The following is a 14,161-nucleotide window of genomic DNA, read 5'->3' as shown; positions in this document are numbered from 1 at the left end:
GTTTTCAGCTAAAACGAACGAACCCTTGGCACATGCTTTCTTGCAGCCAATCAGGAACGGGGACAGACACCAACGTTGCGTGAAATGGCCGGCTTGATTAAAGGGTTCGTGCTTTATTTAATTTCCTCCATGGTTAATTCACTAAATGCGTCCACCTTTTCCTGGTACCATCTTCCACATAGCTTCTGTGTTGTCTGGATCTGCCCGTATTTATGAATATGAGAAAATTTATATATTTATATATTTTTTTATAAACGCCTCATTTTGTAAACAGTTTCACAGAAAACTGAAGTTCCAGCCTTCTACCTCCAGCTGGCGCTCTCGGTTTCCCATGGTTGCCATTGAATACAGTTTGCTACATATTCAACTGTATAGTTACACACAGAGCATTCTGTGACCTTAGTCAGAAGTCTCCAATCTTGTATTGCATATACGGTATGTTGTCCATTGTATATATTTTATTTTGGAGACCCTCTTGCAATTGTTTGGCTCGAAATTAAATTATGAAATTATCCAAACAACGTAACCCCCAATCGTTAAAAGCACAGGCTCATAACATGAATAAGGGGAGCGTCCGATTTAGGTATGGCAGTGGATAATTATAGACACAACTTGTCAACTAAATAAACATGGACCATGCACAGGTCACGACAAAACAAATAAAAGCGACCAAAATAATGTTCAAATGACAGGAACAAGTTTATTCCGCCTTCTACTGACGACTATGAAAAGTGCGCACTACACTACAGAGGGAATGCGGTGCGTGCAAGAGGAAGAGAGAAGGGGGCGTCTTGCGTCCCGCCCACTGCCGACCAGGTGACAGCTGATCCTGACTGCTCATCCAGACCACAGCACGCAGCACAAGTTTTAATAGACGGGAACAGTACCGCACGCTGTCCTCGTCTAACTCTGCCATACACGCTTACTTCACTACCTTAGTTTATTAGATAGCTCTTCATTCCGTGTCCTCGACCCCGTTACCCGGCCCGGTGCCCCCCCCGGCTTGTTCCTCCTGGTTGACTCCTAAAATCGCTGCAAAGATATCGTTAGCTTCTAGCGTTATACCCATCAGCCGAATAACGAGAGATATTAAAATCGTCAGCATGTCCGATTCCACAGTGGACGCGAAGTTGGAGTTGAAACAGGCCAGCAAAGATGTGAAGGAGAGCGAAAACGTGGCAGAGAAATATTCAGCCATGACCGTCAGCAAGAACAGCGAGCTGACCATGGGCGAGCTGTCCTCCGTGCTCAGCGCTGTCCCGACGCACAAGCCTGTGAAGAAGGTAAGACGACGTCTGCTCATCTTTTTCTGTTTCTATTTTCGACCGATGTGGTCGCAACAATTTTCGACGGTGGAACACGAGTGGTGTAGACGTGCGTATGCAGTGGCCATCACTCGTGAAGCGTGGGGATCTTGAAGGGAATCCTGCTTTCAGTTTGTTGCCTGTGGAGCACTATGTTCATTACGTTGAGGATGTAATGTGATGTGTTATTTGTAAGTGCAGGGTCAAACACTCCTGTTCTCTGGTTTGGCGCTACTGAATAGGCGAAAATAATAATTGTAATATATTTCTAGGCCATTTAGCAGTCAACATCTGCCCTGGTACGTATGACATCCCTAGAGCTCAGAGTCTATTATTTTGAGGTTTGAAAAGGCATCTGAAAATATAATCTTTTCGATGAACCTGCATTGCACACAACTTTAGAACATATATCGACAATCGGACATTCATTTTGCATTCTGATTATGCACATCACCGAGGTTCAAATATGTGATCATGCATTGTGAAAATAAATAATATCATTCAGTTATGTTATTGAATGACTCCTTTTGATACTAAGATCTAAACCATAACTATTATTGAATTACTTATCACACTTTACCAGTACACAAATATTAGTCCTGGAGGCAGGCTTATACTCAGTTTGTGTCAGGGCCACTCTTACAACTCATGTTAAAAGTTAGCTTGAAACTGTGACTTTTTACAGTCTTGTAGGCTTGCTTTCTCGAGTTGCCTGTTATCTGATATCACGGTGATTTGAAAAGAGATTTTGAAGCTGCATTGTTTAAGCTACCCTTCTCTGTCCCTTTCCCCCCTCTCCCCTCTTTTCATCACTTAAGAACTAAAGCCCACTGAATATCCGTTACAACGGAACCTTCTTTACCCTGTCTCCCTTCTTTTTATTACACAAGCACTTGCATACAAAGCACACTGAATATTCTTTACAACGGGTCCTTCCGAAGAGACGTTGAAACTCCTAAGATTAGTCTCAGCTAATTAGGGAATGGGAAATGTGAACTTGATATAGCCATAGAAGACCAGAAGGTTTCTTAAGTCAGTATTGAGTTGTTTGTGTGAGCTAAATTGTCTTTGAAAACACATTATTCTGTTTCTATTTAGAAACGGCATTCAATGGCTAAAAGAGAGTCAATCACTTTAATAACGTGGTTACGAAAGGAGACTGGTTTTGTTGTTTAGCAAGTGTGCCCTGGTGCTACATACCTTATGCTTTCACAATTTGTCAACAAGCTCAAGGAAGTGTTGAACACAACGGGTTACTGCTCCAGGAAGAAGGAAGTGTTGCTTATTGTAGAATGGAAAGTGTACTCTGTGCTGAGAAAATAAAACAGGATGTGCCAACATATATCAAGGTATACCTTGCGTAACAATGTTGGGACTTATTAATTGCTTCACGATAATGTATAAAAAAAGATTGTTTGTTTTATTTTCCTTCCTAAAAGTGTACAAAGTTTGATCCGGGTTATCATATAAGGCACTGCATTGCTTGTTTTGTCTGTACACTCTTTTTTGGCTTTTTAGCTCTGAATGTAATTTATTACAGAACCGCTACATCCTCAAATCGTGGCAGCCGTTATTCATATGCAAAGCATTAGATAACACACTTGGGATCCCTGAATATTCCCCGTCCAACGTGGTGTCCGTGGACACACTTTCCATCGTTTGAAATATTATTATCAAGGGCATTAAAGAAACGAGAAGGCATCCATCCATCCCCAGACCAGTTAAGATGTTAATGAACACAGATGGGCTCTTCATGAAGACTGCACCGAAAAGTCATGGCAGCTAATATTCGCCAAAAGATGGTGTTTCTGTCATGACAGTGCATGAAGAAGAGCTTGTCTCCCCCAGAGATTACCCCCGCTGTGACGGGGGCGGGGGAAGAGGCGTGATGACCTCACCTTTGATTAGATGCTTACACAGGTCACATGGTCCAAACAGAGACGGTAACCCTGAGCAGTGACCACGGATCAGACGTGTCCTTGGATCAGAATTATCTTTGCCTGAGCTAAATGCAGCTCCTCACTACAGCGTGTTTCCCATTCCTCGTATCGACCGCCGACGGTCTTGGTCTCAAAAATGTTGAGGCTGCCTAGGCCCTTCTGAGGAGATTATTTGTGAGGATTTTGCCCATGCGTAGTGCTGTGTTTTTTCCTATTCCTTTTTTGGAACAGAGTGGATAATGTATCTGGGTTCACCCGTTTACCCTATCCATATTATGTTTTCATTTATGTATGGGATCATTCAACGTGTGAATAAACAGTGTTTAACCTGGCTTTGTTCGAGTTGAAACTATAACGGTGTGGAATGAATTCTGGAAGAAACATTACTTCAAAACAGTTTTTATCTTGACCTCTCATAATGTCAGATTGGAAATGGGCAGGCCATCCCAAAAAATATAATGTGTACTATTTAACTAAAAGATAAAAAAAACAAATCCTGTATGCTATTAATAATGAAACTATAGAAAGCTTAGATATACAGTCAGGAATATAAAGTAGTTTGGTGTGATATGCTGCCTTTCAGCAGAATGCTCGCATTACAATGCCTGGATCTCAAAATGTTCCTGCATCTCAGCTGAATCTAAATGCTTGCCTTGTTATACTTATATATATATATATATATATATATATATATATATATATATATATATATATATATATATATATATATATATATATATATATATATATATATATATATATCTCTAATGAGACTCTGCCGATCATAAGCTAGTTATTAAGTATGGTTTACTAACAGGGTTTCGGAAATAGTCTAGGGATTATGACCCAACAGCATAGAGTAGTGGGTCATGGCTATGCAGCTGTATATCTCAATGCAGAGGTAGCTGTTGCCTAATTCCAAAGGCTAATCCACTTGCTGCTCTGTTAATACCAACCTATGGCTTAGGAAAACAAAGTGTGTGTGTGTGTGTGTGTGTGTGTGTGTGTGTGTGTGTGTGTGTGTGTGTGTGTGTGTGTGTGTGTGTGTGTGTGTGTGTGTGTGTGTGTGTGTGTGTGTGTGTGTGTGTGTGTGTGGAAAAGGGGAAAAGGGCAGCTTGCAGAATCAATATGAGAAGTGATCCGGCTACTTTCTGCTAAACAGTTAGCATTTTGGAGCTAGAATTAAAACCCCTTCCTGTTGCGCTATCACTGCGCCCTGCACAGCGCGTTGCCAACGGACTAAAGACGGTTGTCAGACAACTTTACTTTGCGTCATCCCAGCATGCAATCACGGTCATTGTTGAAAACCGTTTCTACACCTTTGAAAGTGCTGAATGCTATTTTGGTAACGACATGCTAGTTATTCCTTTTCTTACTTAATGTCTGGCATGCCGTTTTTTTAGAAGCTTATCTTTAAACTATGATGACAGCCTGCATGCAAAGTGTATTGTAAACATTTATCCTATTCACCTCCCTGCATCCACCAGCAAATCCAGTTTGTGGAGGACAAGCAGGAGTTCAGCAAGTTCCCCACCAAGACAGGACGTCGCTCGCTGTCTCGCTCCATCTCCCAGTCCTCCACCGACAGCTACAGCTCTGGTAATGAGGGGTCCAAGGCAGACACGGTCAATGACTATGGATGATGTTCTAGATGTCTCTTTTTATTTTGGTGTTGTCGCTTTGAGAGCATTCGTTTGGGTGATATCTAGGAAGTTTTAGTCTGCCAAGAGGCTGTCACAAAAGATTGAGGTGTATGATTTGTCTCTCCATCATCAAGTTAAATTAAGGCTTAAGGCAAATAAAGGGATGCGTTATTTCTACGCAACACATTTGCAGGAGGACACAAATTGTCCTCCTGCAAATGTCATCGGACATCAATTCACAAGCTTCTGGCTATGCATGGAGTATTCAAGTGTATTCACATTGCCTAGGAGTTTAAGAATGAAAAAGGATATCTTGTCTTTTTAACTTTGATGAATATACCTTTTTGATTAATATTTAAATAGCCCTTAAGCCATTATCAATTAATTTCTGGACTTCATTGGCTGTATTGTTACACATACTAATCATTACTAATACACACCAGATTCGGTATCTTCAGTTTATTTTAACCTTTTAAAAGCTTAAAAATGAAATGCAGTCCTTAAAGGCGTTGCGTTGTCCTAAAGCTGCCTCCTACACAGATAGCTCAGACGATGAGACGTCCCCGCGGGACAAGACGCAGGTCAACTCCCGGGGCAGCACCGACTTCTGCGTCAAGAACATCAAACAAGCAGAGTTCGGCCGCCGGGAGATCGAGATCGCTGTACAAGGTGAGACTCTGAGCCTGGGCAGGACCAACGGTATAGGATTTAGATTATTGCAGAACAAAAAACATTTAGTATGAGTTGTATCTTGAAGGGGGGGGGGGGGGGGGGTGGGGGGGCTTGCTGTTCGTGCATATTGACCACATGAACATGTTTCTTTTTTAAAATATTTTTTTTCCTTGTTGAAATATAATGGTTCTGCTGGGTTTTGAACCAAACTTGTTTTTACTGCCTGCTGATTTCCTATTTCTGTTTTCAGATATGTCAGCACTTATATCTCTCAGGAAGAGGGCACAGGGCGAGAAACCGCTTGCAGGTGCCAAAATCGTTGGGTGCACCCACATCACTGCCCAGACTGCTGTAAGTCTTACTTTTAAGGCATGAGGCAGACACTTTTATCCGAAGACACCTGTAGTCAATTGAGATGCAGGTCATTGTGGAGCAGGGACATTGGGAAAGTAACCCTGAACCTTCTGATTGGCTGTCAAACTCTGTTCTGTAGAATGGAGCCGCACCTTTTATGCACACTTCTTTTGTCTTCTACACTACCTCTGTGTTTACTTATTGATTGGGGATTTGGGAAGGAGCATTTTAATTGTCGGAACTTGGAACATTATCACATCTTAAAAGGATACGATAAGATATCTGTACGTTTGAGTTGCCGGATTTACCAAGATTCTGACAAATTGTTGAATTCCAACTTTATCTTTACTTGCAGAGTTACAGAAGCCTAGTTCCTGTTCATGGGCTTGAAATACACTTTCAATAACTTTCCAAATATGTTCGTAATAGTTTCTTATAAAAACGAGTGCCAGTAAGTAACAACCCAACAACAATGTAGAAGTTTGCTAGATTGTAGTTTCAACAATCTACGCTAATTTTGAAGTGACATTTTGGGATCTTCTATCTTTGGAAATGTCAATTAAAGTATATTCCCCTCACATGAACAGGAACTGATAGGATGAATTTGGAATTAAACAACTCCTGAATCTGGCTAAGACAGGCAAATGCCAATTCACAAATATCTCTGCATATCCCTTTAAGTAATCCTCCTTACTGGCCAACGCAAAACCAAAGTCCAACGTCATTTCGTATATCCAATAACTTAAGCATCAAGTCAATGTATGTATTGTCCGTTTCTATTTGCTGTGGTCTAAAGCCTAGTTAAGCCTACCTATCCGAGCCACGGGGTCGCTAGTACACTGTCAGTACATCCAACCCTTATCTGTGTGTACTTCATGTACTAAATCAATTCATGTGCTCTTAATTAAATGATGAGTTGAACCTTCCCTGCTCTGCCTGTTTGTCCCAGGTTCTGATCGAGACTCTGGTATCCCTGGGTGCACAATGCCGCTGGACGGCGTGTAACATATATTCCACCCAGAACGAGGTGGCTGCTGCCCTCTCAGAGAGGGGTGAGTAACCGTAGACCCACAGGGGAGCCGGGTGGAGAGGGGAGGTGCCTCTGGAATGTAGTGTGTGTGCGTGTGCGTGTGTGTGTGTGTGTGTGTGTGTGTGTGTGTGTGTGTGTGTGTGTGTGTGTGTGTGTGTGTGTGTGTGTGTGTGTGTGTGTGTGTGTGTGTGTGTGTGTGTGTGTGTGTGTGTGTGTGTGTGTCCCAGCTAGGCTCCAGCCGTGAAATGTCTGATAAAATTGCATTTCCCTTGAAGAGACAATGGAAACACGCAATACTTGCACTTTGTTGGAAATATAAATCACAAGTCTATTATCCCTGGTTGCCAGGTGACTGTGAGCTATATGCATTTCCACAATGGAGCTTTCAGTGCCTGCCAACCTGAGAGGCCCATGGAGGCAATGGACCCTGAGGTTCACTCAGGGATGAGACAAAGTTAGTTAGAGACACTTTATAATAAGGTTCAGTCAAAAGCCAGTCCAGTCGTTGCAGTCCACTGGATGGCTTTTAGGCTGAGCACTTGGTAATCTTCTACAAATTAATCTTTTGTTAATGATTATTAACTAAAGCCTTTTTAATGACCTGTGACTGAGCTTTATTACGAACCGTTAGCAGAAATCATTCAGGCACCTTTTTAGTGCAGAGAAAAATAAGTAGTTATTTCTAAGATAAAGGTTGTCAAAGATTTTGCGGCCTGCTACTCTAGCGTTTATCGGCTGTTGATAAGTGTGCGTCCAAATCTTTAGTTTTATAGTTTTGTTGGTATATTCTGCAATTTGAAGGCGTTGTTCCTTCTCATGTGTTGTTCAGGTGTGCCAGTCTTTGCCTGGAAGGGAGAGTCTGAAGATGACTTCTGGTGGTGCATTGACCAGTGTGTCAACACAGAGGGATGGCAGCCAAACATGGTACCCAGTGAAGCCTTCCTTCTCCTCTTTATGTTGAGCAGCCCACTGCCTTCAAGCATTACTATACAATTATTAATAATAATTAATTATAAGAATTAGACTCGGATGGAAGGCATATTGACGTATTAGAGATAATGTCAAGAAACATAATATGCAACACAGTAAGATTCCCACAATGTCCCTCGATTAAATATTGTGTATTGGTTAAAGTCAGGCTTCACCATGATCCCTTGGGTACTTGTGTCAAGGAATGTCCTAATTGCAACATTATAAATATTAACATGTGGATCCCTGTTGCCTACCTATTGCCTGCCCTAGATACTAGATGATGGAGGGGATTTGACCCACTGGGTGTATAAGAAATACCCCAACGTGTTCAAGAAGATCAGGGGCATTGTAGAGGAGAGTGTCACTGGAGTTCACAGGTAAATAATTGGTGCTGTACAGTTAATTCTCTATAGACGCATGTAAACGTCTTAAAGCTTTAAACTTGACCTTTGCTTAGGTTGTACCAGTTGTCTAAAGCAGGAAAGCTGTGTGTGCCGGCGATGAACGTCAACGATTCTGTAACAAAGCAGAAGTTTGACAACCTCTACTGCTGCCGGGAATCCATCCTGGATGGGTGAGTGTGTCTTGGTTATAGTGGCGGTTGGGTATAATATAATCATCACATGTTTACGTCATTTGGTAAACATGTTTTTTAAAGATTTAGAAAAAGTGCAGTGTGCAGAATTGAGGGGCCTCTATCCGAAGAGACTTGAAGTTTTGATTAGTGTATAATCCCAGGAACATGACAAGCCTTTTGATTTCGTGACCTTAGAACAAGCATTTTAGAGGCAGGGTCCTCTTCCATGGAGGCCGACATTTTGCACCACCATGTTTTTACAGTTGCCCCCAAACTGAGAATCTGCTCCTTCATCGCTAGTTTCTTCAGAATTCTACGTACATACTGGAACCTTCAATGTTACAATGCATGTCAACACAGAGCTTGAACATCACTGGTTGAATTATTTGCATGATATTTGAATGAAATATTATGGACAGGACACCTTATCTATATTTAAATTCTATCAAACAGTAACCTTGCAATATGAGCTTGGCTGATATACACTACACAATAGTGTATATCGATACACTATTGTGTCTCCGCTGTCTTATTTTACATTGAGGCATCAGTACCTCAGCAATTCTACTGTACCAGCCATTTCTTGATTATCAAGAAATTGTTACTCCTTCAAGGACAAAATTGCCTTATATTGCAATCCCAAACTTGTGTACCAGACAATGTTTGTTCGAGGTCACAGCCAGCGGTTCTGATGATCTAACATCCCAGAGTAAACAGCTGACCGAAATCAGGCTCCTATTCCTGCCCACAAGCTAAAGCCTCCTCTCAATACTAAAAGTCAGGGGGTACTTCACGACACAACAGGGTACAGTCCAGCAGCGTGGGTGGAGGGAAACTGATCGAGATTACTTTCTCTTGCCTCCAGGCTGAAGAGAACCACGGATGTCATGTTCGGAGGAAAGCAGGTCGTTGTTTGTGGTTACGGAGAGGTAAGCTGATAACACCGTAGTACAAGACGCACTCCAAAGCCCAGCATCTTGTGGCTGTTTGTAAAGTAACATTGGGTAATCTGTGTTGTTGGCGCGGCGGACTGCGTTGGCAGGTGGGGAAGGGTTGCTGTGCAGCGCTCAAGGCTCTGGGCAGCGTGGTCTGCATTACGGAGATCGATCCCATCTGTGCCCTGCAGGGCTGGTGAGTGTCGGCTGTCGTCAAAAACCTTCATTCTTGGCCCGTTGCCCCCAGTGTTCCCCAGAGTCCACCATCTAGATTTACTATCTGGCACAACGCAAAGATACAGCGGAACACAGATCAGCTGGTTCATTTCAGGAGAGTGAGCACATGGGTGGGTCTGAACTTTATCAACCTTGAAAATGCCTGTCCATAAAAGGTCTAGGTGGCAAAATGTTTCTAATTCATATATCTGATGGCGACCAACATCTAGTCACAAAGGAGAACCACACAACAACAACAACATTAGTATTCCAGTACTGTAAGGTGCTGGCCTTGGTTTAGCTCAAATGTGCTGGCCTTGTCTGACGCTCTGGTTTCTGGATAGCATGGACGGCTTCAGGGTGGTGAAGCTGAGCGAGGTGGTCCGCCACGTGGACGTCATCATCACGTGCACCGGTAACTACGCGTGCCAAGCTCTGTCTCACCATGACCTGAGGTCATTCAGGGTGATATAAATACACTCTTTGATTTTGCTGCGAGGGGGGGTATTGATAGTACTGCTCATGTCCATGCTGGGGTCGGTCTTTGCAGAAGAAGGAGCAGGATTGATTGCTCGAACAGTTGATTGATTGGAATTATACCTTTTGCAGGGAATAAAAATGTGGTGACCAGAGAGCAGCTAGACCGAATGAAGAACGGCTGCATCGTCTGCAACATGGGCCACTCCAATACGGAGATTGACGTGGTGAGCAATGGATTGTATGTCATGTAGTGGTTGGGGGGCCATGGTCAGTTTATACTGTAGACGCGAGTCTGATGTGAGACGTGTGTCTGTCCAGGCGAGCATGCGGACCCCTGAGCTGACCTGGGAGAGGGTCCGCTCCCAGGTGGACCATGTGATCTGGCCTGATGGCAAGAGAGTCATCCTCCTGGCTGAGGTATCACGATGCACCCATATTATGGGACTACATCCTATTGTTTTCACTCATTTTGGATATATATAATGAACTGGTGGTTTTCCATGTCTAAAGGGACGTCTGCTCAACCTCAGCTGTTCAACCGTACCCACCTTTGTGCTGTCCATCACAGCCACTACCCAGGTAATCTAGACCAACTGCTGCTGTATCACAGTATCCAACAGCCATACCCCCTAGGATAAATGCAATTAACAGAGCACACAGCTGTGTGTGTGTGTGTGTGTGTGTGTGTGTGTGTGTGTGTGTGTGTGTGTGTGTGTGTGTGTGTGTGTGTGTGTGTGTGTGTGTGTGTGTGTGTGTGTGTGTGTGTGTGTGTGTGTGTGGCACGCAGGCAGGCACGTGTTCTCGTTTGCTAAGAATTGTAAGAGTAAATAATTGAGGGATAACAAATTAATTATTTAAGATGTACCAGTAAGTGAAATACTTGGTGATGTGCATATCATGGCTTGACCTGAATAGCTTGTGTCTTGTTGGTGTTGTGTCGTAGGCGCTGGCGCTCATCGAGTTGTATAACGCACCCGAGAGCCGATACAAACAGGACGTGTACTTACTCCCCAAAAAGATGGGTAAGGTATTCTTTGTAAATATTCAGCCTTTAGATCCAACAGTACTATGCGACTGTACCGATCATAGTTTAACCCTCAAGTTCTGTTAAATGTATAACGAGTTGAGCTGTATATATATTCAGTTAGACTGCGCCCCTGTTTAAATGTAAATGACTCGCCCAGCGCGTGCACTTAGACCTGGCTCCTGGTGTTACATAAGGGATTATGGTAGCTGAGGGCCTGCCTTACCGAACATGCATATTGATTTGAAAAGGTCAACGTTATGTAACCGAGTGTTGTTTTTCTCAGATGAATATGTTGCTAGCTTGCACCTGGCAACTTTTGACGCCCACTTGACCGAGCTCTCGGATGAACAGGCGAAGTACTTGGGCCTTAACAAGAACGGCCCCTTCAAGCCAAACTACTACAGGTACTATTGGTCTGCGAGACTTGAAATGCAATTTAATAGTTCATCATTTCCTCCTTTGGCATGATGATTTTTCTGACACCTTTTTTCTTTTTGGAATCCACAGGTATTAGCTGTTGTGGATAAATCACATCTCAGCCGATTCCACTTGGACAATGCTTAAATGAACCCTGAACAGAAAAACATCCTTGACATAGAACTTTAGTTCTGTGTCGTTTTCATACAAGGGCTGGGCGATGATGCAATATCATTGTTAATTCATCCAGGTAATATTTTCATGCACAATTTGTTATATTATTCTAAATGTGAATATTTTAAGGATTACGTACCCTGAATATCATCGTTCCATGATTATATGATATTTCAAATACTTCTTTGAAGGAAATATATCAACTTACCCTAAAATTACATATATTACATATATATGTAACAAAACCTAAATTTCAGTCTTGACTGTAGGTCAAAAATGACTACTAAAAAACGATTGCGATCATATGTTGATAAGGCGTCCGTGTATACCCAACTTTGTAATATCACCCAGCCCCACACCAAACTATTCCATGGAGAATCATCTCTATTGTGGTTTTGGCCATCTCCATTTTTGCGTAGAGTTCTAAATATATTGTGCCAAATGTGTGTGTGTGTGGGGGGGGGGGGGGGGGGGGTTGCAAAAGCCAGTGGGTACAAACAAGCTCACACTTGAAACACATTCCGTTATGAAGGATGCCGTCTTTAATGAAACTATGATCGTTTCTTCAAATCTTATTGTAGAAAAGAGCAATCAACATACTTCTGATGTTTTAAAATGCCTCACGAGATAAAAAATTAACTGCATCTCGGAACATTCAGCTATCTAATAGGATGTATTAATATATTTTGATTACATCTTTCCTATTTTCTGCATATTCTGTAGTCATTTTACTTACACACCTATCTATTAAATTACAATATTTAAAGGTTTTGTCCAAAAAAAAAGGACTATGGACTTTATAGAAAGCATCCAAAAGGGAACACATGCACACAATATAGACGCGTCAGCTAACCTAGCTGAGTATTTTACCATGAACAAGATTACACTCTTAGACAGAACATTACACTTGCTGTATTTAGTCATAGGAGGCTGTTATGAATGACCATTTACATATTAGATTTCATTTAAAGTTCAAATATTATAAGCATAGTAATTAAAGTGTATTTTCTAGAATTATATTTGGTTGATGGACAGATTGAATTGTATTGGCTTGCTTTTGTGTCATCAGTTTCACAGCTTTGTAATGGCATTATTAGTTTTTACAGCGTTTATTTTAATCTGCTCATTTGATGATTTCGAGATGCTTTTGAAACTTAATAACGTGTCTACTTGACACCTGGTCTATTTTAACAATCCAATAATTGTATTTTTGGAGATGTATTACTTCACATGTGTTATGTTGACTGAATGTTAAGCCCATTCACATGTCATCTATGCCCTGTTCCAACCTGGTGAACATTAAACTGTCAACCTGGTATTCAGTTGCAAAACGCCTAACAGAAAAAAGAGATTAAACATAACCAATATGCACTCAATCTGCTGTAGTTGCGAAATAAATTGAGCGGAGACGGCAGTTTTTAAAAGCCGAATGCAACTAGAATCTAGACTGATGTCCTTGTTGTGCGATGTGGGTGAAGAATTGGTGTGCTTTTCTCCTGTAGGTCACCTATTTGTAGTGCTTGCGTGTTACTTTCCTGCTTACACTTAAAGTCCTAGGGCGTTACAGCCACGAACAGGCGCGTGCAAACTATGATGGCAGTGAAATAAGGTGGTTGGCATGGTAACTGGTGAGGTGACAGAAGAAGTGCCTTCTGACTCACTCACCATTACTCATTCATCATGTTCCATCGTGTCCTTAATAGAAGAAAGCCTCCCTAGTTGCAATTCTCTAATTCAGTATTGGCTGTGCGGCATTGTGTAAAAACTGTTATGTCATCGAAGATGTTTTAGTTTTTAGAGCTGGAACTGTTTTAGTTTTCTACTTGAGTGAATGTATACATTACTAGGAATACAATTTGTACACATTTTAGATATATTTACAAATGTTCATACATCTTATTCTTCATGTTATTTTAAAGTATAAAAGCCCCTGGTTCCAAGTGTTTTACTTTTTTGTTCACATTTGATTGTGTACATCTCCATGCATATGTTATACTAAGGTTGCAGCGGTATTTAAATAATGTATCACTTTGTATGCTGATAAATGTGGGTGCACTTATACAGATACTTTCTATACAGATACTTTCAATGCAATTCAGTGTTTGATCTGTATTACAAACAAGCCATTGTTTATATGTCAATGATTCATGTACTTTTCTCTTTAATCCTGCCATTTGATGTACACGTATCCCTTTAATAAACCACTAGACGAAATTTGACTCATGGTAATCGGAATCTTTATGTTAAACTTGATTATAAACATGTTATTAGTTATTTGGTTAGCTCGTTTACAATTTTAAGTAGTGTAGCCCTAAACTTGAACATTTACAAATTTCTGGAAATAGTGAACTTTTATTTAAATGTCAGCTTTGATAAAAAAAAATAAAAAAACTGTCAGTGCTGTCGGTGTGATGGTTGTC

General features: G+C 41.5%; 1 protein-coding gene across 2 annotated transcripts; it reads left to right on the top strand.

Annotated features, from left to right (window-relative positions):
- Positions 1–795: 795 nt before the first annotated feature.
- On the top strand, positions 796–13,960 carry LOC115557210 (S-adenosylhomocysteine hydrolase-like protein 1). Of its 2 annotated transcripts, none has more exons than XM_030374832.1 (17): positions 796–1,283; positions 4,732–4,843; positions 5,413–5,556; positions 5,810–5,910; positions 6,863–6,965; positions 7,773–7,867; positions 8,186–8,292; positions 8,373–8,489; positions 9,358–9,421; positions 9,535–9,623; positions 9,988–10,058; positions 10,253–10,347; positions 10,442–10,540; positions 10,634–10,702; positions 11,067–11,145; positions 11,434–11,554; positions 11,658–13,960. In XM_030374832.1, exons 1-17 carry the CDS (start codon positions 1,104–1,106, stop codon positions 11,662–11,664), a joined length of 1,653 nt encoding a protein of 550 aa, XP_030230692.1. In that variant the 5' UTR covers positions 796–1,103; the 3' UTR covers positions 11,665–13,960. The 2 variants fall into 2 exon arrangements, with proteins under 2 accessions (XP_030230692.1, XP_030230694.1); XM_030374834.1 differs by having other exon boundaries at positions 800–1,283; positions 5,428–5,556.
- Positions 13,961–14,161: the final 201 nt, after the last annotated feature.

Source organism: Gadus morhua, chromosome 13 (genome assembly GCF_902167405.1).
Source record: "Gadus morhua chromosome 13, gadMor3.0, whole genome shotgun sequence".
NCBI lineage: Eukaryota > Metazoa > Chordata > Actinopteri > Gadiformes > Gadidae > Gadus > Gadus morhua.
The sequence above is the reverse complement of the archived record's forward strand: the minus strand, read 5'-3'. Positions and strand labels throughout refer to the sequence as shown.